The sequence below is a fragment of the Rhinatrema bivittatum genome, chromosome 10 (genome assembly GCF_901001135.1).
Source record: "Rhinatrema bivittatum chromosome 10, aRhiBiv1.1, whole genome shotgun sequence".
NCBI classification, from domain to species: Eukaryota; Metazoa; Chordata; class Amphibia; order Gymnophiona; family Rhinatrematidae; genus Rhinatrema; species Rhinatrema bivittatum.
In genome coordinates, this window is record NC_042624.1 from 54,635,128 (window position 1) to 54,661,228 (window position 26,101).

General features: G+C 44.3%; 1 protein-coding gene across 2 annotated transcripts in view; it reads right to left on the reverse strand.

The window, feature by feature from the left end:
* The window catches only part of WDR47 (WD repeat domain 47), a 125,082-nt gene that overhangs the window by 96,472 nt on the left and 2,509 nt on the right, over positions 1–26,101 (reverse strand). For both annotated transcript variants that reach the window (XM_029618230.1, XM_029618231.1), the window contains exon 2: positions 14,431–14,597. In XM_029618230.1, the coding sequence (XP_029474090.1) occupies positions 14,431–14,588 (158 nt within the window). In that variant the 5' untranslated portion in view covers positions 14,589–14,597. The remainder of the gene's footprint in view (positions 1–14,430; positions 14,598–26,101) is intronic.

Here is a 26,101-nt window from a genome sequence, read left to right on the forward strand (position 1 = left end):
TCCATTTTACCATTTTTTTTCCTATACTGGCTGTAAACCCTCATCTGTAGTCCACTAACTTGGGCTAGAATTATCACTCTCTCATCTTTAGGTCTAAGTTCACTTCTCCTTAACCAATGCAGTGTTAAATTTTGATTAACATGAGGTTTCTGAAGTAACTTTTTGTACTCCTCACTGTATCTGTGCTTCTCAGTTATTTTTCCTTGTTTGCTGATCCGATTTTAAAGAGCTTTTTCACTTGTTTTCCTGTTGCTTCTTTCCCATTGTGTGCTGATGGATTCTCACGCATTCCTTCTATTTGCAGAGACTGATGGTGGCCATTTGCTTTCATACTTCAGTACATTTTGGTCATTTCGGTCTGTAGATGCCATTAAGTATCCTTGAAGGCCTATGATGGCAGCTCTTTATGTGGTCACAGTCTAGGCTCCAGTAAGGTTTCGAGGATGGCAAAACACAGATTTGACTTGGGCAGCTAATTCTCCTGTGCAGGATGTCACGTCGAAACCCTGCTCAAAGGATGTCAGGGTACAAGCCAATTCCTGTTCAAAGACTATTCTGGCTGCTTGGCCAGGACTTAGTCATGACACTCTGGGTAGTATCACATAGAATGGATAAAAGAAAACAAAAAGATTATTCAGCAGTACATTTTCTTTTCCTAAAATAATAATAAAGAAAAAAGAAAAGATAAAAAAGAAACACAAGCTCTGCTCATGGTTGGAAAAATACTATTCCTGGGAGCAAGAGAATTCAGAGTCCATACAGCAATAAATCTTTCTTTCAGGAAACAAAAATGCAACCAATGAACAATTCAGTTTGTAGCAGGGTAAAGTTGCACTCAAGAACAGTGGGAGTTGATATAGCAATAACAATTTTTTCTTTTTCCTAATTAAAAAACAAACAAACAAAAAAACTATCGTAAAGTTCAGCCTGTGATCGGATAACTTTACTCTCAAGTGCAGAGGACATTTAAAATACATACAGCAATAAAGTTCTCTAAGTAACAAGACAAAAAATAAACCAATAGTCCAAGACATCTCTCTCCAACAGAACTAAAGAACAGTTTTCCCAATATCAGCATTCCAAACTGGAAAAACTGGGCAAAATTCTCATCCCTTCTCTCCACAAACTGTGCATGTTACTGTCAGCCCAGCCCCAAACAGAGTGTTTATTCAAGACAGGAAACAAAAGGTCAGAAGAAAAGGGAAATACCAAAAATACATGTTGGTTTTAAATTTTCCTGGTTGCAGGCCAACAAGACTCAATCTGCTGGCTCATTCCAGTGCCATCACAGTGTCCTCCTCTTAAAGCGATAGAAACTCCAATTCAATTTCCTCTGCCACCTCCTCTGGCAGTTCCACATCTGTCTGACACACAAACTGTATGTATTGGGTGGGGCTCCTCCCCTGTCTGCAAATCAGGGGCAGATTGCAGGAAAATATCAGCATGGGGATTTTTTTTCAAAACCAGTCCACAAAGTATCTGACTCCCTTGTGCACTTTCCCTGCAGTGTGTGTTTCAACAGTTCCCAAAAGCACACCAAACTGACCCTTCATAAGTATATCATGTGATCTGGAGCCTGGAAGAATTAAGCCAAAAAATTCCAACATAAATGTCACATTTTTTTCTAAATAACTAAGTAGTAAAACACATCTTAGACCAGAGGTGAGAAAATGGAGCTGAATGCTCTCTTCCATCCATGCAATCAGTTGCCACCCACCCGCAAGTCTAGCTACATCTCTCATATATATCTTGGATTCATGATCTGGTATTAAGGTCTCTTGCCAACCAATAAGCTCTTGAACCAGTTGCCAAGTAATGTGATAACCACACTGCCAGCCAGTGTCAGGCACATAATCTCTCAGACACAAAACGCTCACACACACATTCTTGCTCTCAGTGTATGAGTGTCTTTCTATGTCAGGGAGAAAGACACACACACTCACTCTCTGAAACACACATTCTGTCATTGTGCTACTGCTGCTGCTCACACACTCAGTGCCCCCGCTCCAGTACTGCCACATGATTATCTAGTTTTTGTTTGTTGCCAGCCCTTCCCCAGCCTGCAGGCACAGTCACCCTCTCCCTTTCCCATTCTCACTTCAGGAGACTCACTATTTCCACAACCAGCTGACCCTTTCAGGAGGAAAGCCCAGCCTACAGAAGCCTCCCCAACATTGCATAGGCACTTCTTCTTGGCTCATCCCATCTTTTTTTGTGACACTAGCTTGCCCCCACTTCTCCATATCCCACTACCACCACCATCATCATTCCAGTGCATTCCTATTGGTTGAGTGCTACAGAGTCTGCTGCTTTTATAGTTCCCCAGGTTCTGCACTGCCTACCTACTCTATTGCAGCATGCCCTAAAACACCAATACACTTGATTAACTAGAAACATGCACAGAAAACTGAATTGGAAACCATAACAAGACAGATTCTGCATGCAGTGCAATGATGGAAAAACAGAAATATCACCATTTCTCATTAAACAAACAATAAAATCAAGATATATAAACCATCAATCATAATAGTAAAACCATATTCACAGCAGACGCATCAAATAACACCCAATTAAAACTAAGGCTAAAAACAAATCTCTTGCTCTCCATACCTGGGAACTTTAAATTCCAGTCATCCTCAGATTGTCATGGATTAGCTAGGGATAAGAGGCATGTACAAACGTTCTCCTCTCTTATATATACACACTTTCTAACATAATTGTTCGTTCTCACACAAACGCCCTTATATTGCCTCTAACATACTTGCTGACTGGCTCACAAATTCTGGCTCACACACATGCTCACTGTTTTAAATAGTCCTCTTGCTTACCAAATGCTCATTGGCATGCTCATTCTCTCTCACTCACATACATGTTCATTGGCTCACTCAACTCTTGCTCACACATATGCTCTGGAAAACACAGCAAGCCTATTATGCAATGCAACAATGGAGAAACAGAAAGCAGAGTTGCTTACCTGAAACAGGTGTTCTCCAAGGACAGCAGGATGTTAGTCCTCACACATGAGCGACATCATCGGATGGAGCCCATTATGGAAAACTTTGACTAGCACTCTGAGCATGCCTAGAATACCACAAACCACGCGTGCACGCAGGGGTCCCTCTTCAGACTTACAACACAGAGTTCACGAAAAGGAAATCAAAAAACATGAGAAACCCAACTCTGCGGGGCGGCAGGCAAGTTTCATGAGGACTAACATCCTGCTATCCTTGAAGAACACCTGTTACAGGTAAGCAACTCTGCTTTCTCCAAGGACAAGCAGGATGGTAGTCTTCACACATGGGTGATGAAGTAGCTTCAGGCCGCTCTGAACATATGCCGCAGAGAACTGGTGCCAACGTGCACAACAACTGGAGTGGTAATGACAGGAGCAGGCCTGCACCCAAGAACAGGGCCCATAGAGAGAGAGTTGGGTTTTTATGGCTGAAAGATTATGGAGGACAGATTGTCCAAATCGACAGTCCTGCCTGCCATTCTTGTCCAAGCAATAATGTGAGGCGAATGTATGGAGGGAACTCCAGGTCGCTACTCTGGAAATCTCTTGAATGGGAACTGCACACAAGTGAACCACCGAGACTGACATGGCCCATACGGTGTGGGCTTTGACCTGACCATCAAGCTGCAAGTCCGCCTGCATGTAGCAGAAGGCAATGCAGTCTGCTAGCCAATGGGATAGGGTTTGTTTGGATACAGTGACTCCTAACCTGTTTTTGTCGAAGGAGACAAAAAGTTGAGTGGAGATGCAGTGGGGCGCTGTCCGTTCCAAGTAAAAGGCAAGCGCCTTCTTGCAATCCAGTGTATGTAGAGCACGCTCTCTCTGGTGAGGTTGAGTCCTTGGGAAAAAAGAAGGCAACATAATAGACTGGTTGAGATGGAACTCTGAAACCATCTTGGGGAGGCATTTCGGGTGCGAATACAGGACCACCTTGTTGTGACAAAACTTTGTATAAGGTGGGTACGACGCGAGAGCTTGCAGTTTATCGACCCTGCGAGCAGATAGAACCATGACCAAGATGACAACTTTCCAGGAAAGATATTTCAGGTTGCAAGATCACAGTGGTTCAAACGGAGGTTTCATGAGCTGCGATAGGACCACTTTGAGGTCCCAGGAAATCTCTGGAGGGCGAGTAGGAGACTTTAGCTGCTATAAGCCCCTTATGAATCGACCCATGAGCGGATGGGAAGAAAATCGCAGCACCATCCACACCCCGATGATATGCCCCAATGGCATGCCCCAATGGCACTGAGGTGAACTCTCACTGAAGTGGTCTGTAGACCAGATTCTGAGAGGAACAACAGGTAGTCCAAGAGTGAGGGAGGGGAGCAAGAAAAAGGGTCCAGATCACGTCCCTCACACCAAGATGAAAACCTTTTCCACTTTAGATTGTAGGATTTTCTAGTGGATGGTTTTCTGGACTCTAGAATAACACATGATACCTCCTCCGAAAGGCCGAGGGCCTGCACAGCCACCCGGTCAACATCCAAGCTGTGAGAGCCATGACTTACAGGTTGGGGTGGTGGAGCCTGCCCTGGTCCTGGATGATTAGGTCTGGAGCCATTCCCAATCAGATTGGAGAGCTCGAAGCTAGGTTCCAGGTGGTCAGAAACCTGACCTGATGGGGCCAGTAGGGGGTGATCAGGATCATGAAGCCTTGATCCTGTTGCAACTTATGGAAGGTTTTTGATATGAGAGGAAGGGGAGGGCAAGCATACAGCAACCCATTGCCCCAGTGAATCAAAAAACCACCTGCCATCAATCCGCTGCTCTTCTGACCTAGGGAGCAGAAGCAGTGTTCTCCAAGGAGGCAAAGAGGTCTAGGTGTGGAGTCCCCCAGGAGCAAAAAATCTGGTTCTCTACCTCTCAAGGCATCTGCTAGGGTGTTGCCCACCCCTAGGAGGTACACTGCCCTGAGAGTGATTCCATTGTTGATGGCCAATGACCAAATGTGGACTGCCTCCTGACAGAGGGAGAAGGATCCTGTTCCCCCTGTTTGTTCAGATACCACATGGCTACCTGGTTGTCAGTTTGCACCAGAACCACCTTGTTGAGGAGTTGTTCTCAGAACACCTGTAGGGCGTACCAAATCACTCACAGCTCCAAAAGGTTGATCTGGAACTGCGATTCTTGTGCAGTCAAAAGCCCCTGGTTGTGGAGGCCTGCAACATGTGCTCCCCACCCCATCCAGGATGCACTGGTGGTGAGGGTAGCCTGGGGTTGAGGGCTCCAAAAAGTGCATCCCTGCTCCAGATTGGAAGGGGTTGCCCACCACTGGAGAGACTGTTGGAACAGAATTGTGACCAGAACTCGAGCATGCAGGTCCTGAGTAGCCTGACACTACTGGGAACGCAACGTCCACTGGGCTCTGTACATGTGAAGCCGAGCCAGGGGGTGACATGCACTATCACTGCCATGTGGCCCAACAAGTGAAGGAATTGGTGTGCCAAGACATGTGAGCAGTCGGAGATCTGTTGAGTGAGAGCCACAAGGATCTCTGTCCTGTCTCAAGGCAGAAAAGCTTTCGCCTGGACAGTGTCCAGTTGAACTCCAATGAAGTCCAGTTGTAGAGGGTTGGAGGTGGGATTTTGGGCAGTTGATCAGGAATCCCAAGGTCTCCAGAATTTGGATCATGATGTGCATGGCGTCCTGTGTCCCCTGTTGGGAGTTGCTCGACAAGCCAATCGTCGAGGTACAGGAAAACGTGAATCCCCCGCCTTCGAAGATGGGCTCCAACAACTGCCAGACATTTGAGGAAGACAAGGGGCGCAGATGCCAGGCCAAAGGGCAGAACTCGATACGGATAGGGGTTCCCATTGACTAGGAATCGTAGGTACTGCCAATCCCTCTGAAAGATGGGTATATGGGTGTATGCATCTTTTAGATCGAGGGAACAGAGCCAATCTCCTGCTTTGAGAAGGAGCAGCAGTGTGCCCTGCAAAACCATTTTGAACTTTTCCTTTACCAGAAAACGGTTTAAGGCTCTGAAGTCCAGAATGGGTCAGAGGCCACCCATTTTCTTGGGGATTAGAAAATACCTGGAATAGAATATCTCTCCCTGCTGGCTGGGCAGAATGGGTTCGATTGCTTGAAAAAGTACAAGGGCAGAGAGCTCTATCCAAAGTATCTGCAAATCCCCCACTGCTCTCCTCTGAGGACACGGAAGTGAACGGGGTGGAAGTCGCTCTGAAGTGCAATTGGCAACCCTGATGCACGATGGACAGGACCCAAAGGTCTGATGTAATTGAGGTCCATCGATCTGCGAATGGCTGGAGCTGACCCGGCTCCCTGACCACTAGTCAAAACCTCGTGGTGGGGTTCTGCAGCTGCTTGTGGGGTTCAAGGCTGCCTTAGCCTTACTCTGGTAGGAAGGCGTTGGGACCTGAACCTTGGTGCTGGCGGGTAGTATTTGTGGGGCAAACAAAAAGGCCGCTTCGGGTATTGCCGAGGGGGCTTCTTGGGTGGCTGGGTATCAGAGGTACTGGGTGACAGTTGCTGAAAGGTCTCCTGATAGTCCTTCAGCTGTGCCACCGCCTCTTTAATTCTGTCACCAAACAGATTGTCCCCCGAATTTGGCAAATCAGCCAGTCGGTTCTGGACTTCAGGTTGAACATCTGAGGCGTGCAACCATGTGGTCCTCCAAGCCCCGAAGCCTGCCGCACCGATTCTCATAGCTGTCTCAAAGACATCATAGGCAGAGCGGACTTTGTATTTGGCGCACTTAAGGCCCTGTTGAATGACCTTTTGAAATTCCTCCTGAAATTGTAGTGGTAGGCACTCACTGAATTCCAAGGCCTGTTTCCACAGGTTTCTGGAGTACTGACCCATGCATGGCTGGTAACAAGCAATGTAGGCTGTCAACATTGCGCCCTGAAAGATATGGTGACCAAGGCATGCCTCTGGCTCAGTGGGGGCAGAGGCATGGGTGAGGATCTTCTTTGCCTTCTTCCAAGCGGATTCTACCACCACCAACTGGTGGGGGAACTGGCAGCTCTCAAAACCAGTGGTAGGTTGGACCAGATAAACAGCATCCATCTTACGGTTCACAGGAGGTACCAATATGGGATGCTCCCAAAAGCGGGCCACCAGCTCTTTGAAAATGTCATGTACAGGTACTGCCACGACCTCTTTTGGGGCATCCATAAATTGCAGAATCTCAAGCAACGTGTCCCTAGAATCCAGCTCAGTTAAAATTGGAAAGGCACCGATTCTGCCATGGCCTTCACAAACCCCATGAAGGAGAGAGCCTCCGGGGGAGATTTCCGCTGTTCCTCTGGAGGAGAAGGCTTGGAGGGAAGGTCCTCCGATTCTTCAGTAGAGGATATGGATGCTTCCCCTTCCCAGGTGTCATAAGGGGCCTCTCCCTCACTGGAATCCCCCCGGGGCTGTGGGAGCTAGGAGACCCAGCTGCATCCGGGGTGCGGGCCTCGAGGGCACCAGTGGAACCAATCCAGAGGGCCCTGGGAGAGCTGGTGAAGCACCATGTGTCTCCGAGCCACCATCGACTCCGATGGCCCTTCCTCCTTGGAGGAGTCTCTCACCGGTTTGGGGGCCGGTGGCAGTAGTATCCCTTTCGCTGCGAAGGGGCTTGGTGCACTGGAGCCCATTGCGTCAGTAGGATACCAAGCAGCATATCGAGCCGCTCCAGTAAGGGCGCAAGCACCAGTGGAACAGGCTCCTGAGGCTGTGGCAGTCCCGGTGGAACTGGAGGCTCGAAACTCTGCAGGGCCTGGCCGACTACCAACCACACGTGCCTCTCTAACTCCTCTTCGAAGGTAGCTGATGACAAGACTGTTTAAGGAGGAAGAGGTGGAAGCGGGTCATCCCCCGGAGAGCTGGGGAAGGGGGGGGGCGCTGATTCCTCCACTGGTGTCTGTTGAGGCCACTGAGAGGCTTCAGAGGGGCCAGAGGGAAACTCTTCCTCCACCCAGGGCCTGTCTGTGGTCCGGTTTTGATAAAATGAGCGGTGAATGTTTTTTCGATCGCTCTCGGTGATCACCACGGTCTTTTCCCGGTACCAAGGGAATTGGAGAGGAACCTGACTGGGAACAGGATGACAGAGACTGTGGTTGGTCCCCTGCTCCTAAATTGGGTTCGGGGAGCAGTTGCAGTGGCAACCCATGATGGAGTTGAAGTTTGAACCTCCTTACCGAGGGAGGTGGAAGTTCCCGATGCAGATGACTAACCCGGCCCTTTGGGGCCAAATAATTTCCCCATCTTATCGAGGGGTCATTTGGGCACAAAGGTCACAACCACAGACATCATGGGATGCCCCCGGGCAGAGGACACAGACCTCATGAGGGTCTGTGATGGACATAGTCCATGGGCACTGGCAGAAGCCAGTCAACGCCACTGGAAAAAGTACACGGACACTGGGGAATGGAACCATTGACTGCAAAGAAGCGAAAAACTTACCAGGTCATGGAGAAAGGAACGGACAAAAATCTGAGGGGCCCTGCGTGTCGCAAGAAGCAAACAGTTTGAAAAATTGTGAAAAAAGCGCAAACTCACAAACCGCGAGGCAGCAGCGTCGCAGAAAGGAAGAGACCGAAGAGGGAACCCCCCCCCCGTGGATGTGTGGTTAGCGGCAAGCTGGGCATGCTCAGTGTGCCAGTCAAAGTTGCTAGAAACTTTGATAAACGTTTTCTATGCCGGGCTCAATCTGATGTCACCCATGTGTGAGAAAACTACCATCCTGCTTGTCTTTGGAGAAATATCATTCCTCATAAAACATTAAGCAATAAAGTCAAGAGATATAAAACAACATTCATAATATTAAAACAATACAAAAAAAAAAAGAATAAATATGTCAAGCAGGCAACAGCCAATGAACATCCAGTAATTAAAATAACACAAGTTTTTTTCTAATATTTCCCAAACACCAATATTTCAAACAGCAGACACATGAAATAACACCCCAAAATTTAAAATAATAGAATTAAAAATTTCCAGCTCTCCGTGCCTGGGATCTTTTGATTTACAGTCATCCACAGATTGTTGTGGAATGGGGGAGAGGGGCCTCACAATCTTTACCTCTCTCTCTCCCTCCCCAACACACACACACACACAAGCTCTCTCTCACTCATATATACACTGTCACATACACAGGCACTCTCACTCTGTCATACATATGCAGTCTCTTACACATACACAGGCAGGCTCTTTCTCATACACACACCCAGGCTTGTTCTCTTTCATACACATAAGCATACACATATATAGCTTTCAGGTCTCCCCCTTTCTTCTGGTCTTCCCTTTGTCCACTGTAGGATGGCAGCGCTGCACCTCAATGCTGGAAGGGAGGTGGAAGAAGGCCACTGCTACCCGCGGCTCCTGCAAAGGGGGGGGGGGGGGGGAAGGGTCTCTGCTGCTGCAGTGCAGGCCTCTCTTCGGCCCACAGAAGGATGGGCACACAGGCCTCTCTTTAGGCCGCGACAGGATGGGCTCTGCCGTGGCCATGCAGGCCTCTCTTTGGGCTGCAACAGGATGGGCTCTGCCACAGCTCCACAGTGTCAGGTCGGGTCAGGAAACTGGAAAAACAACCACGTGATCAAAGCAACCGGCCCGCTGGAGGATACCCGATCCCCTGACAGGCCAATCCACCCCTGCTGCAAATGCTCCAATTTACCACACTTGGGTTGCCAGGCAGATCGAAGTCCCACCCTCTCTATAATCAGGAACTCTGGCATCACAGCCCCATTGGTTTAAGTTTTCCTCATGAAACCTGGGAAAAAAAATTTTCTACATGAAACACCTCAACTGACAAGGCCCATTCTCCTGGGTCCAGACTCTCCCTGCTGAGAAAGTCTGCTCTTGCATTGTCTTTTCTGGCTATGTGTGAGACTGAGATCATCTGGAGATGCACGTCTGCCCATTCCATAAGCTGATCTATTTCCTGCCACACTTGCTGGCTCTTGGTTCCTTCCTGATGATTGATGTAAGATACAGTCGTTGCATTGTCTGACATTATCCAGATGTCCGACATTATTGCAGCCTGTCACTGAACTACAAACATGCCAACCGGAACACCCAGGCTTCCAGTTGATTAATGTTCCAGAGAGACTCTTCTGCATGCCAGAAGTGCGCATTCAGAAAAGTTGATAACACAGCTTTGTCTGTTATTGAACACTCTGCACCTGACCATATAATCTTACTTGCAAGTACTTGGCTTAATGGCGGAGACCCTGGAAATGGTCCTGTGGGCAAGGGTGCATATGCGTCTTCAGCGCTTCCTGCCATCTCAGTGGAACCCGCTGTCTCAGGACTATTTGATTCGTCTCCTGCCAACTGCCACCACTTGGAGACTGCACACTTAAGTGCATCTATCTTTGGAAAACGCAAACGCTCTCTTGCCACTGGATCCATAAGGTACAGACCTTCCAAAATCTGACGCCCTTTGAAGTTAGCCTCTGGGACACCTCATTCAAGATCAAATAAATTCTTGAATGGCTTCCATCAGGGGAAAAAACAAGAGGCCTTATATAAGGAAACCAAAATGGGATTTTTCTTCAGCTCAGTCACAGTGCCTGCCCCAGGAACTCAGAGCATTTTTAAGGTCTGAGAAATCAGAGTTGGCAGTTCATCTTTATGAAATAACCATAGATTAGTTCTATACAGTCCTAATCCTGGAGGAATTTCACCATCCTCAAGGAAGTCAGGATCAGTGTCAACATCCGTGCCAACTGGACCTCCATCGGAAAGTCCCGCTGCCGCTCTAGCAGCACTCCAGCACTTAACAGTAGGTCCCAGCAAGGTTCCTACCTGCGACTCTGCTCTGATAGAATTAGAGAGGGCTGAAGATTGCGCCTGGAGAAATGACTGCAATCCCTGGAAAAACTCTACCCATGCACTCAAATGGAACAACCCTACCTATAAAACGGCAACACTACAAATATTAAACCAAACTCTAAACACCAATACACCTCCAATAGGGAAACAGAAAAAGCCAAGCTGCTTATAGATCCCATCATTGTTTTCTAGTTGTAAAACTATATGAATAAATGTTTCAAAAGAGCTGATGAACAGAACAACATCTAACAATTAAAAACTCTTAAAAAATATTTTAAATTCTCCAAACACCAATAAAATATTTCAAAATAGCAGACACATCACATAATACCCAATAATTAAAATGACAGTCAATCAAGAAAAATGAACTTAAAAAGCCACCTTTACTTACCCTTTCCAGCAGTTCTCCTACTCCTTTGCCTGGAAGGCCACACCAGAAGCAACAGTAGCTGCTGAAGCTGTCCTTATGGTCCTCTTCCTTAGGGACCACAACCAGTCTCTGTCTCGCTCTCACATACCAGTTACACTCTCAGAACCAGTTTTTGTCTCACACACACCAGCCACCTCCCTGATCAGTCATTCTCACACATACTCACCTCACCTCTCTGACCAGTCTCTCTCATACTTACATACAGGCTTTCAATCACACATGCTCTCTCTCACTCTCATACACACACACCCAGGCTGAAGTACCCTCCCCCACCTCACGTACACACCACATACCGAAGCACCCTCCCCCATCACATACACACAAGCAGCATCCCCTTTTCAAATACACACCACACACTGGCCCCCTGCTGGCCTGGCCTCCAGCAGCAGTCAACACGCCGATCTTTGGCCCCCGCCGGCTGCGTGTAGTACGCAACACACCTGCCGGCGCTTGGCAACACACTAGTGTTGAGAATCGCTGATTTTAAACATTAGTGGTGTTACTTGCCCTATTTTAGGGTTCTCTGAAGGATATACCATGTTAGGTACCCTTCATTAAAAAAAAAAAAAATGAATATAAATGTTGGTATTTAAATAATCCTAAATGAACACCATGTAATTTTTGCTGGGATCAATCAAAATTATGAGTTTAAAGAATGTCTACATAAATGTTGGTATTTGAATGATCTAAAATGAACATCATGTAATTTCTGCTTGGAGAATTTAATGTAAATTTGCACAAATAATTATTTATGAGTGGTGAGTTTTGGAGAAAAAATTGTGATTATGTATGGGTATGTATGTGTATGAATGAGTATTGATTTTAATGGGAGTAAGGTTATAGAGACATGCATTGGTGAAATATGAAGGTTCATTGTAATTTTATGAGTGTCTCAAGTATTGATAACTGTTGTTTTTGAATTTTCCTAGATCTAATAAAAGAGTATTTTGGAAAACAATAATTGTGCTTTTATTCCACCCCGTAGGGAGTGTTTTTTGGTATGTATATTGTGATGTAGTGCAGCACTGCCGAGAGCAGGAACTGACAAGACACCATAAGGCGGCAGGTAATACCAGAGCCAGACAGCAGGGGGCCCAGGTGAAGATGAGAAAGACTACACTTCCCAGGTTCCCTGAACCGGCACCTGACCCCTGGCTGGAGAGTGAGCAGGAACAGGTGGAGGAAATAGGGACTGATCCCTATGACTCAGCAGAGTCCATGGAAGCTGAGGAAGAGGGCATGCTGCCGTGGTGGAGCTGGCCACAAAAGCCTGGCGCCTCAGAGTCAGAGAGGAGGAGATGGAGGTAAGCTGGGGAGAGGAAAGTTCCAGCTGTTCCTCTATGGAGGTGGAATAACCAGGAGGTTGGGGGATGGTAAATCCTGTGTTGGTAAATGGATGTATGAGAAAGGTTGGAAGGGAAACTCTGGGCTTGTTAAGTAGAACCTAAGCGGTTAGGCTTGGGGCTTGTAAAGACAACCAGGCATTATTGCAGGACTGCAGCCGGTGAGGCTACAGGATCACATTAAACCCTTTTGTGATAAAGACCTTTTTCTGTGTACTGTTTGGGAGTGCCAGGACTAGAGACTTGGAGGAGTCCATAGCAGCGGTGTGCAGGAGCTGTACGAGTGGACAGACAGTGGTATATGAGCGGAGAGGGAGCCCTGAGGCCCAGCAAAGCCCACACAGAGTGCTGAGCGGAGGGGCGTGAACGTGACACTATATACACACTTCCTGCATTTGCTGCCTTTCAGCCGCTTAAGCAGCTAAATCTATACTGGCTGAAAAACCAGCTACTGGATCAAGGCACTTATTTGAGGAACCACGGAAATCACCTCAGGAATTCTCAACTGTGGGAGGGACCTTTTGGTATCATCACAGGAGAGCGGGGTGAATGTAATACCCTTACTTCTTTTTCAAAATGAAGCAATCCCCAGTAGGAAGATGCACGTCCATCATCTGGTAGAGACGGAGAATGCTGGCAGGCTGATGTCACTGCAGGGGTATATGTATTGTGACATCTGTTTGCTCCATCTCCATCTGCTGGTAGAGGTGCATAACCCACTTGTTCTGGATTCATCTGACTGGACGCTAAGAAACTGGTCTTTATCTGCTATCATTTATTATGTTGCTATATAATCCCAGTTACATGCAGAGATCTACAGCACCACTGTGACCTATTTTTAAAAACTCTGAAAATAAATATTTTCATTTTCATCATAGCAAATATCTTCTGGGCCATAAGGATATTTGCAAAAGTGAAGGTATAATGTGTGGCTGTCCATATAATGTCCACAGTATGATGTTGGAGGCAAGGGCCTGTCTCACAAAGCAATCAAATAGGTAAATAAAAGGTGAGATGGCATCTAATTTAACATACATATGTTAAGGCTATATGAAAAGCCTTAAACCACAAAGTCATTTTCATGGTGAACTTTATTCCATCAACGTATCATTCCAATATGGTAAATTTTGAGGACAAGTAATTTTGCAAGTGAGTATATCCCCCGACACGAACGTGCTTCCCGAAGAAGCACCCTGTGTGAAACATGTATCAGCATCATTCCTCAGCTGCATCACATATTTTCCTTGTCTCTTTGGAGGTGTAGCTATGTGTGTACTTAGGAATTGTGGGGGGGAGGGGGGGTTGGCTTTAGAAAGTGCCTTTTGGTGTCATCCTTCATCAGTTGCATAAGATAATTTTCCGGTTTCTATGCATGTGTTGCTCTGTGCCAAACTGCTGGAAGGGTCAAAGGAGCTTATGGAACGCAAAGCTATTCAACATTCTGCAGCTTCCAACAGTTTCCCCACTGCAGCAATAGGGATTTTATTTTTTAGAGGCTTGGTTCTCTGAAAATATTGACCCAATCAATGTTTCTGGCTCTTCAGCGTGTCTAAGATAGTCACATTTTCTTCCTGAAAGCCAAATTTAGTGAATTTCAGTCCCTTTTGTTGAGAGTTATTTTGCCTATGGGCAGACATGGATTCCTTTCCTACAATTCTTTCCAACATTCCATATGTAGGAAAGAATAAAAATTGTTACAGAGAATAAAAAATAAAAAGGGGGGGAGGATACCTAAAGAAGTGCACACACTAAACCCATTGTATTCACTCTAAGAGGATATCATCAGTGAATGAAAACTGTCTCTAGACTCATGAGTAAACTTAACTGACACTCCATTCAGTCAGCTTACTACCAACCTTAGGAAAAGCATGTCGTCCGAGAACAGTCCATTGATGACGCCACTTTCCTTTTCTAGTGCCAGCATGCTGATATGAAGCTTCTTTGAGTTCAGGAAATCTAAAATGAGTTTAGTTATTTCAACCTCTTTCACATTCACTGTTTCCTCGGCGGTCATGTTGATAACCTTAAAATAAAAAGAAAAAAAAATTCAAACTATATCATCATGAGATGCATAGCAAAAACTAACAAATCGTGAATGCTATTTTATAATGTAATTTGCTAGTGACATGCCAAATAACAAACCAAAAGAGCATAAGAATTGCCATACTGTGTCAGATCGAGGTTCCATCAAGCCCAGTATCCTGGTTTCCAACCATGGCCAATCCAGTCACAAGCACCTGGCAAGATCCCATGCTACTATCGCACATGGATAAGCAGTGGCTATTCCCTAAGTCTATTTTGTTAATAACAGTTTATGGGCATCTGTGCCAGGAACTTGTTCAAACCTTTTTAAACCCATTTATGCTAACTACCTTAACCACATCCTCCGGCAATGAATTCCAGAGCTTAATGCTATGTACTGTTACAAGCTTGTAACAAGCATTGTATCATTTTAATAGTTTACAGAACCAGCAGCTAGGAGGAACCTGAAACCACATTATCCAAGAAACTTTATTGCTGGAGGCTAGAACCACCTCCACAGCTACACTTCCTGTAAGATGTGCAGTTGCAGTAGCCTTATACCTTCACCACAACTAGCTTTTCTTCCTGGCTCATGACACCAATCTCGGTCTGGATCGTCTAGCTGAGGCGATCAGGCTGCATGATGAAAATAGGTGCTGGAACAGTGACAGAGCATGCCTCACTGTCCTCCCCCCATTCCTTTTTGAGCATAAGTACATGCAGATACGAATGGTGGCAACAATAGGGACAGTAAAGCACGCTCTCTCACTAACAAAAATTCACACACAAAACGCAACGTGCACTACAGTTAACCTGAGTGAATTAGGACACCAGTCAAGTTTAACATTTAATTATTCATTTTTGGGGGACTGTATACAGTGATCCAGAAAAAAATATCAAGGCTTTGCATCTCACTTTTTCATATAATTTTGAAATCTGTTTTCTTTTTTTACTTTATATATATTCACTAATTATATTCATATAAATAATGCAATCTTGAAACAGAAGCAGAATACGGTTAACAGTGCCAAAAAAAAAAAAAATTCATATTCTTTTTGGCCCAAAACAAGTGCATAGCAGTGACTGCACCCACTCCCAAGAATAAAAGGTAAGAACAAAATGAGCTAGAGATAACTAAGCCTCTTGGGTTACATTATATACAGCAGAAAAACCTAAAGAAATATCACTGAATCAAAAAATGACATTCATGAAGAAGGCAGGCTGGGGTGCTCATAGAGAAACACTTCTGCATATTCCTCACTTTAGCTTTCAGGACAGGGTCAGGCATGAATGGTGATCACTTCTACCCTTGGAATACCCCTGAAGCTATTGTATAGGCTTTTGGGAGCTGGGGAGGTGACTCCTAGTTGGGGTTTTCAATGATTTGGGGGACAAGAGAGCAGGGCTTCACCCAAAGCTTTCATTTGGACTATCTGACCTGCAATAGATGTGGTGGGGAGATGCCCACCAAGAGACTTAATGACACTTGGTTGGTGGGGGGCAAGACCTTACATGGTTCATAAGGTCTCTTTAAATCCCAACAGCATTATGCGCAACATACTAAGTGAAAACGTAGCCACCAAACAGCACAACTGCGAAATCTGATGCCATTTTGCAGGTTGTCACCATTTAATAACTATTGCTCTCTTTCAATCTCCATCTCAATTTCTTCCCTACCTCTACCCCATTTCTCCTCCCTTAATCTGCCCCATCAACCAGCTTCTGGTATCTCTCCATCTCCCAGCCCCTATCTTCACCCTTTCCTCTCTCTACTGCTCAGTACTGCTATTCCCTAATCTTGGTCTTTCTCCCAAGGCAACTGGAAAGCAACAGCACTGCAACCACCCTAAGAATGGGAGTCATGAGACTCAGGAGAGGCATCTAGTTACAGGACTAGAGCACAGACAGCAGGCACCATAGGGGGCAGTGAACATGTAGATACTTTCTCTTCCTCTTAATTCATTTCTAGTTAGGAAGCCTGTGTGATAGAGAGACAGAAGGAAGAGGAGGCAGATGCAGGGCAGGAAGTCAGTACTTTCACTGTCCCTGGCAGTGTCTGCTGTAAATTCCATAGCTGCCCTCATCTGGTGGTGGCAGCCTCAGCCTTCCCTCTTTATAGCATCGATAAAACTGAATTCATACACTTAGAAAGGAAAAACATTGAATATTACACAAACTCCAATAATTCTCAAAAGCAACCAAAAAATTGATTTAGTCAAGAAAGTTCGCAGTCTCGGAGTAATAATTGACACAGAACTAAACCTCAAACATCACATATCACTAAAGGTGAAGGAAGGGTATGCTAAACATGATACTCAGAAAATTTAAACCATTACTATCGCTGCCAAACGTTCGTACAGTGCTTCAATCTCTGATATTTGCAAGCACCGACTACTGTAATGCTTTACTACTTGGCCTACCCTACACTACAGTAAGACCACTGCAAATATTACAAAACTCTGCAGCTAGAATTCTCACTGGAAAAAGTAAAAGATCACATCACAGATACACTCGCCACTCTACATTGGCTACCCATAGAACAAAGAATACAGTTCAAAGCACTTTGCACAATACACAAACTTATCCATGACGAAAACGCAGAATGGCTGAACACAGCACTTCGAGTACACGTCCCACACAGAAATTTAAGATCAGCAAACAGAGCACTTTTAATCATTCCATCTGTGAAAACAGCAAGACTTACCCAAGTTAGGGAACGTGCACTGTCCCTGGCTGGTCCCATATTATGGAACTCCATACTCCTTGACCTAAGGCTTCAGAGTAATCATAAACTTTTCAAAACACAACTCAAAACCTGGCTTTTCAAACAAGCCTTCAAGAAAGAGAATGATGCAAGCAAATAAATAAGGATAAGCGGACATAGAGCACCTAGCGCACAATTTCCAGATACTAGTGGAAATTAGTTCACCCCTATTTTAACTGTAGTCAAACCAACAGGATGAATTGCTATAAAACATACAATTCCACAAGTGAATTTCTTTAATGTAAATTCCTTATTTATTTAACAGCTTTTTTATACCGACATTAAAATACACATCATATCGGTTTACATATTAACAAAAAGGAGGAAATTACATTAAACGGGGGGGGGGGGGGGGGATAACAGGATAACTGATAGAATAATAAGTAGAAAAAAGGGAGGAAGCGAACTTAACAGAAAGGAACCAGTAACTAGTGAAAACTTAAATATGGGAGGCAAGATTGCAAGTCTCCAGAATTGTTACAATAATTAGGTGATTCAGTGGGTTACTGTGGAGAGAAGGGGGGAGGCAGAAGATTTGATAATAGGTATAAAAAAGGTGGGGGGAAGTTGCAAGGAAGCAACCAGGGATTAATCCGGGAAGGCCTGGCGGAAAAGCCATGTCTTCAGCATTTTTCGGAACTTGTAAGGACATGGCTCAAGGCGTAGATTGAGAGGGAGGGAATTCCAATGAGCGGGACCAGCAATCGACAGGGCACGATCTCTTGTGGCTGTAAGTCGGGCTTTCTTAAGTGGGGGGACTTGTAAGGTACATTTACGGTTCATTCTGGTGGGGCGGGAGGATTGGGTAAATTTCAAAGGTTCACTTAGCCATGAGGAGTTGTCATCATGAATGGCTTTGTGAATGATGGTAAGTATTTTAAAAAGTATACGGAATGAGATGGGGAGCCAATGTAGGTCCTTGAGGATACTATTCTTAATGTTGTTTTGTTACCGAATAGTAATGGCACCACCTATGTAAATTATGATCTATATTTTCTTTGATATAGGTGCCCTATTGTAAACCGTTATGATGGTAAATAACTTAATGATGGTATATAAAAACTCTTAAATAAATAAATAAAATAAATAAGTGATGCCGCAAGTCACAGCAGCCAACAGTGAGCCATGATCACTTTGTGAAGCAGGGGCTACAAGAAGTTCCCATTCAAGTTCCCTTCTCTCGTATGGCAGTAGTCTGGTTGTATACCCCCGACTGACTTTCAAGTACTCCTAAGGGTACATGTACACCTGCTTGAGAATCCCTGGCATGGTGCTTGCAAGACAACTGGCAACTGCAAGAGTTCTTATCCTCTCTCTCATTTTTATATGTTAATACACAAATATCACTGGTATTTCTCCAGGCAGATGATTTCTGGGACACATATGGAATGAATTATTATGAAATGCTTCAGGATTTAAGAGATGAATTTAATTTTCCTGTGCAGGCACATTATCTGTATTTGCAGAATCGGAAAGATTTAGCAAAAATATACCATTAAAGCCTGGTTTCCTCACCTCTTCTGAACTACTTTTATCATGATCTAATGCAGTTTTATTCACTCCTAGCCCTTGAGGGTCGCCAACAGGTTGGGTTTTCAGGATAACCTAATAAACATGCATAAGAAATATCTGCATATAACAGAGGAAGTGTTTATAAAAATCTAATATCATGCACATTCATTAGGGGTCTTCTGAAAACCTATTGGTGGCCCTTGAGGGCTGGCAGTGAATACCACTGATTTAATATAGTTGCAAGAGTAGCTGCTTATTTCTATAGATGCTTAAGTATATAAAACAAAGATGAAGAAACAACACCAACTCTTAATAAATAAAATATATTGAGAACAGAAGGTGATTTTGTTGGTGATTGAAGAGGATCGGTGAGCATTCCTTTGCTTGAGAATTTTGTGAGAGAGAAGAAAGATTGTGGGGTAAATTCATTTTTAGTGTGTGACTGATTTAAAAGAAAGCTAGGTTAATTTTTAGTATCTTTTTTCCCCCTCTGATCCACCCCTAAGCACATTTTTTGATTTATAGACTGTTACCCCTATTAAGAGGACAAGAGAGACATTTTCACAAGAATCAATCAGGGATTGAGATGAAACAAGGGAGTAACCCAGCCTGTATTAACAGATCAAGGGTGGCCAACTCTGGTCCTCAAGAGCCACAAACAGGCTTGGTTTTCAGGATATATATATATAATGAATATGCATGAGTTACATTTACATACAGTGCCTCCATTGTATGGATCTCAAGCATATTCATTTGGATTTCCTGAAAACCAGGCCTGCCGTGGCTCCTGAGGACCAGAATTGGCCATCCCTGCAATAAATTAACTGTTTTCCCCCACAGGCCATAGACAAACTAACACATAATACACCAAATAATTTAAAGGATTTTATTTTTATATTAAACTAGTGTTTCCCAATCTTTTCAAGTCCAAGGCACACATACATTAACTAATATATTGTCTAGCACACCAACCTCTACTGGGCAGGCAAAGTGGCTCATATAGTCAAAGAAAAGCTAGGAAAGCACTGCAAACCCCACCCATCTCTCTACCAAATTTTAAAACAAAGGGAAGGCATGGAGACACACATGAATTTATCACACTGTACTTGAGAAGGAAGAAGTTGGTGTGATGCATACAGCCTGCTTCATATGGGTGCCAGAGCTCCTCCATCGATGCTGCTCTCAATACTCAGAATGAGTCACATCCAGTGCTAATGGGCAGATTTTTAAAAACTACGTGAGCGCGTACTTTTGTTCGCGCACCAGGCGCGAATAAAAGTACGCTGGATTTTATAAGATCCGGGGTCGGTGCGCGCAAGGGGGTGCACATTTGTGCAACCTGCACGCGCCAAGCCCAGCGCGGCCTGCCTGTTCCCTCCGAGGCCGCTCCGATTTCGGAGCGGCCTCGGAGGGAACTTTTCTTCGCCCTCCCCCCACCTTCCCCTCCCTAACCCACCCCCCGGCCCTATCTAAACCCCCCCCCCTTAAATTTGCGTGCGTCGCCGGCAGCCCCGCTCCGTCCTCCGGTCCCTGGGGCTGGTCCAGAGGCCTTGACCACGCCCCCGGGCCGGCACCACGCCCCCCCCCCCAAAACGCTGCGGCACGCCCCCGAAACGCCGCGTCATTTCGGGAATGCCCCCGGACACGCCCCCTCCCTCCCCTTTTCGAAAGCCCCGGGACTTACGCACGTCCCGGGGCTTTACGCGCGCCAGCGAGCGCGGGCCTTTTAAAATCCGCCCCTAAGTGTACATTCTCTATCTCATTAGGCATGAGGAAAAGACAGAGGGCTGCAAGAATTCAAAGGAGGAAGCTCAGGACAAGAAAGATGAGGAGGTGCAGTCTGCACTGTGGTGGAGTCTGGCTAGCCCTACCTTTCATGCTGCCCATTAATCATTAGGGATGTGCAGCATTTTTTTTTTTTTGCTTTGTTTCAATTAGTGTGCACTAAACAAAACAATTTTAAAATGACAGAAAACAACAAAACAAATGTTTTGGCTGCACATCCCTATTAATTACCGCACTCCAGAGTTCATTCTATAGCTAGGTACCCTGTTACAGAGTCCATAGTAGAAATCTCATCTTTGTGAGACTTTCCTTGCTCCAAATGGCATCAAATCTTCACCGAGGTGTACTGTGCAGTTCATAAGTCTCACTCTGCATGTAAAACTGGCCCCTAAATCCTAAACCACCATCACCACCTCACCTCTAGCTATTAACTGGCCCTCCTATAGAGATATAAATAGTTGAATGCTATGAAGACCGACACACAGTACTTAGGACAATACAGTAGAGTAGTCTATGAACCCCACATCACAACTAGCATATTGATAACACTATGTATAATAAATTTACCCGTAAAAGTACTTTCAGTACACTCTGTCATGACCCACTTCTCTAAAAATTATTTTGTCTAATGATATATTGTAACTGAACCTTTGACGGCACCTGTTAGAATGTACTATAGTACACTTTTACTTACATTAAATATGTGCCTACATGTAAACCGTTGCGATGGTATATAACTTAGCGACGGTATAGAAAAGATTTTAAATAAATAAAAAATAAATAAATTCCTTCTCTCTCGCTCCCCCCTATAATAATAGCCTGACTGGGCACTTTGTGAGCTGTGAAATAGAAGCATCATGGGGTGTGAAAACTTTACTGCACACGGGATACTACCTATGTCAAGCGCTATGTTACCGCGCGGTGCAGCAATTCTAAAAATTACCCTAAACATGCCCCTCTCTCTTACCGCAGGCATTATCCATAAGACATTGCAGTCTTTTGATGCATGTAAGGGTTAGATTGGGAAAGCTTGGAATCACAACGAGAATTAGGTTTCCATTCTGTCCCCACAAAGGCTTTATTACATGGATCGTAACTCTCTCCTACCAGCAGACAGCTGGCAAAGGAGGGGACACCTTCCTTTTCCCCCAAGACTGTAGCTAACCTCATTTTCTCTGCCCGAGGTGGGAGCAGCTGGCTCCATTCCTGGATAGCCCCAGGGGTCCCAGTGAACATGCTAAATGTCTTCCAATATTCTAGCTTATCTTTATGCCATAAATAGCTGCCAGATGCAGAAGAATCAATGACACCGGCTGAACAGCCTCCGGGGAACCCAAGCTGCAACAAAGATATAGGGTCCTTTTTAACAGAACAGTTTCACTGGAGAACAAAGTGGATGATAATCTTACTAAGCAGATCAAGTTCAATGCAAGCATTTCTTAATGCGTGCATCATTTGCATTGATGAACTTTATATGCCAGACAAGCCTCTCTATAATGATAAACTGCACATAAAAATAGGTTTGAATTAGGCCTCAAATTAATAGACTACTGGAAATAAAAAAATAAAAAATGTTAAGTGACAAAAAATTCACACAGATCTTAATGTGACTAGAAGGAACCCAGAGTACTGCTGTATGAATTTTAAATGTGGATAAAATATGAAACCAAATAAAGGCTTATGTCCTGAAAATTAAATCTCAATTTACAGAATGAGGTAAAATTGCTACTCCCGAGAAGCAGTTTAGGATATCTAAAAGGGAACATGACCCCCTTCTCTTTATCTGAGACATACAAAATTGGGATGATGGGACATGAGGAAAAGGTGATTTAACTACCATTTGTAGAATCAGCTGCATAGTCTGCTGGATCTGTTCCAAAGCAATGAAATAAATGTAAGCATGCAGCATGGGCACTGAATTGTTTTCAGATTAACTTCTGCATATCACTCTGAACAGCATTATGCACTTGCAAACAGGTAATAAAGACAGATGGAATACTTTTGCTGAAAGAGCAGGTCTGTGTTCAAGTGGTACACAATACGTGGTAAAGTATTTTATCTTCAGAATCCTTCATATTGCACCTAATATTATACAGAAAGCACTATCCCTGTTCAGTATTAAAATCAGAAGTAGTAGCAGCATTTTGGTTTGAAATGTGATGTACAAGCAGGAACCAGTCCTGAAACACATGGAGACAAATGGAATGCAACTCATGTTTCTACAGGAATATTTTTAATAGAAAAATCTAAAGGCTTTAATATTGGATCTCAGTAATGCAAGTGTACCACTGAACATAAATTACATCAAGTAAATAAAACAGGAGTGCAACATTTTGTGCTAACTTCAAAAAGTTAAGACGTGAGATTTTACCAGACATCTAATTCTGTTCACACCTATTTAACTTTCTAGCAAACCGCTCATATTGATGTACTGCCTTTACTTCTGGTGACAAGGCCTCATATAAAGTAATTTTTCTACTGTTAATTTGGGATATATCTATACACACACCTGCTGGAGAAAACTGGTGTTTTCGAAGATTGTGAATCCTTTAGGGAGGATAAATTTATAACAGCCAGCATAATGGTAAAGTCCGTGTGTACATTTTTCTAGCAGACTTTACAGACTATTTTCAAAGTGAACTTACACACCATAAGTTCGATTTGAAAAATTCTCAAGTAACTGGCCGAGTACATGCACAAATTACCTTCATGCAGAATAACTTGCATACATTTTTTATTTTAAAAAGTATGCATGTCCCTAAGTCCCAACTCCATCCGTGGAATGCTTCTCCTTAGTTCACATACTGGGGCAGATTTTCAATCCTACGCACGTAAATCCAGGTGGATTTACACGCTTGGGGGGGGGTTACGCACACCGAGCCTATTTTGCATAGGCCCAGTGACGCGCGCAAGCCCCGGGAGGCATGTAAGTTGCGGGGCTTGAAAAATGGATGGGGCGTGGGCATGGCCAGAGGCCTCTCCACTGCCGCTGGGCCCGGGGATCGTGTGCCGGCACTCGGCCAGCGAGCGCAACCTACACCTGCCCAGTGGCAGGCGCAACTTCTGCAATAAAGGTTGAGGGGGGGGTGTTTATGTAGGAGGGAACAGGGAAAGCCATCGAGGCTCCTCTAGGGCTTGGCAAGGTGCACAAGTGTGCACCCCCTTGCGTGCGCCGACCCTGGATTTTATAACATGTGCGCATGTTATAAAATCGGGCGTATATTTGTGTGTGCTGGGTTGCGCGCACAAATCTACACCTGCGCATAGCTACTAAAATCTGGCCCACTGGCTCCTGGTCGAGTTTCAAAACAACACTAATATACAAAGGTTTTTATGTGCATAAGATGCTTTAATGAAGCCTTCAATGAACTAACAAAGTTATGCTTTCTTTATTTTCAGCTGAACGGCCAAGACATATAGGGAACTCCATTTTTCATTCTGTAATGTAGGGGGTGAGCAAACTTTTTCAGCTCCCCTTCCATTCATGCAATTGGATGGGGGTACCCCAAGAAAGGCTACTATTAAACTGGTTCATCTCATTTCTCAACAATAGATCATTTCAGGTAAATATTAACAATTCCAATTCAGATCTTATTCCACTAAACACCAGAGTCCCACAAGGCTCAGCCTTATCAGCCACTCTATTTAATATCTATCTCCTCCCATTATGCCAGCTCCTCTCTGGTCTCGGCATCACCTACTTCATGTATGCCGATGACATCCAACTAACCATACCTGTAACAGACACAATAGAGAATGCATGCAAACTTTCAGCCACATATCTCAATGACATAAAAAAACAAACCCTAAACCAAATAAGACTCTGCCTCAACATGGAAAAAACAGAATGCATAATGCTTGAAAGAAAAACCTCAACAATCAATCCAAACACAACACAAATTGACCATACCATCATTAAATTAGGTGATAAAGTGAAGGACCTCGGTATATGGATAGACCCAGAATTAAATTTCAAAAAACACATATCCATGAAGATCAAAGAAGTTTTCAAACTTCTAATACTCAAACGATTAAAACCTCGCCTAAACCAACCTAAATTTAGAACCATACTACAATCCCTGATCTTTGCAAGCTTTGACTACTGCAATTCACTACTATTAGACCTACCCAAATCATCTACACGACCACTTCAAATATTACAGAACGCAGCTGCTAGAATATTAACCGGCCATAAAAAAACAGAACACATCACCCCCGACCTCAAAGCACTTCACTGGTTACCCATTGACAAACGAATCGATTTCAAAGTACTATCCATTTTACACAAAATAATTTAAGGCAAGGAAATCGAGTGGCTAAATGCCATTATCCAGTTACATATTCCACAATGGAACACGAGATTTGCAAATAAGGCATTATTAGCAATCCCCCCAGTTGCATCTGCTACACTCACCATGGTACGGGAGAGAGCGATCTCACTTGCTGGCCGGCCCTATGGAATAATCTACCAGAAAACATAAGACTATAAGGCAATATCAAGCAGTTTAGAAAACTCCTCAAAACCTGGTTGTTCCAACAAACTTAGAGATGGCATAGGATAAACGACACTAAAACTCACTCCACCAAAACCACTCCCCTACACCTGTATTGCCAACATTCCAGGCCCATCATGTATACAGTAAATATTTATAAGGTTCTTCACGATTTTTCAAGATCCGAAGGTTAGATCCCGTAACTTAGCCACGAAAGCATAATTAGTTTGCTTCTTACGCCCCACCATACCTTAACACAACTTATTTTTGTATCTATAGAATGACATCCTTTAACAGCTTATAGACCATTATTTATGTTGTTTTGACTGATTGTAACCCTATGATGTTGTATTGTTAGTTCAGTTAACCGTTTTTCTTGGGTTTCTCTGATTATAAAGTTATTTTGTTGTTATGTCTGTAAACTGTTGTGAAGGCCAGTTCCAAACAAAAGCCTACAAATAAATATACACACACACATGTGATAGGTATTCAGCAGGCAGACATGCTGCCAACCTGTGGCACAAAGCACCCATTTTGTTTCTCTTCAAGTTGCTGCAAGCAGTAAGTTCATACATACACATGGACGGGCACAGAGGGGTAGACCCCTATACCCAGACAGATACAGACACCCAACAGTGATGAAACAGATATTCAGATCCCACGCAGACAGACAGACATCCATCATTGCCCCATACCCACACAGAAACAAAGACATAGATACTCCAAACCCAGACATGCACAGAAAAAAACAAAAACAAACCACATGCCCCACAGCCAGACAGAAAGCAAAGACACAGGCAGACACATCACAGCCTGACACAGAGAGACAGACAGACCACATTACACACAGACACACAGACCAGAGCACACAAGGACAGACATAAATACACACCACAATGTTAAGGGCTGGAAAATTTCTCAAAACCACTTAGGTGGAAGCCAAAATGTATA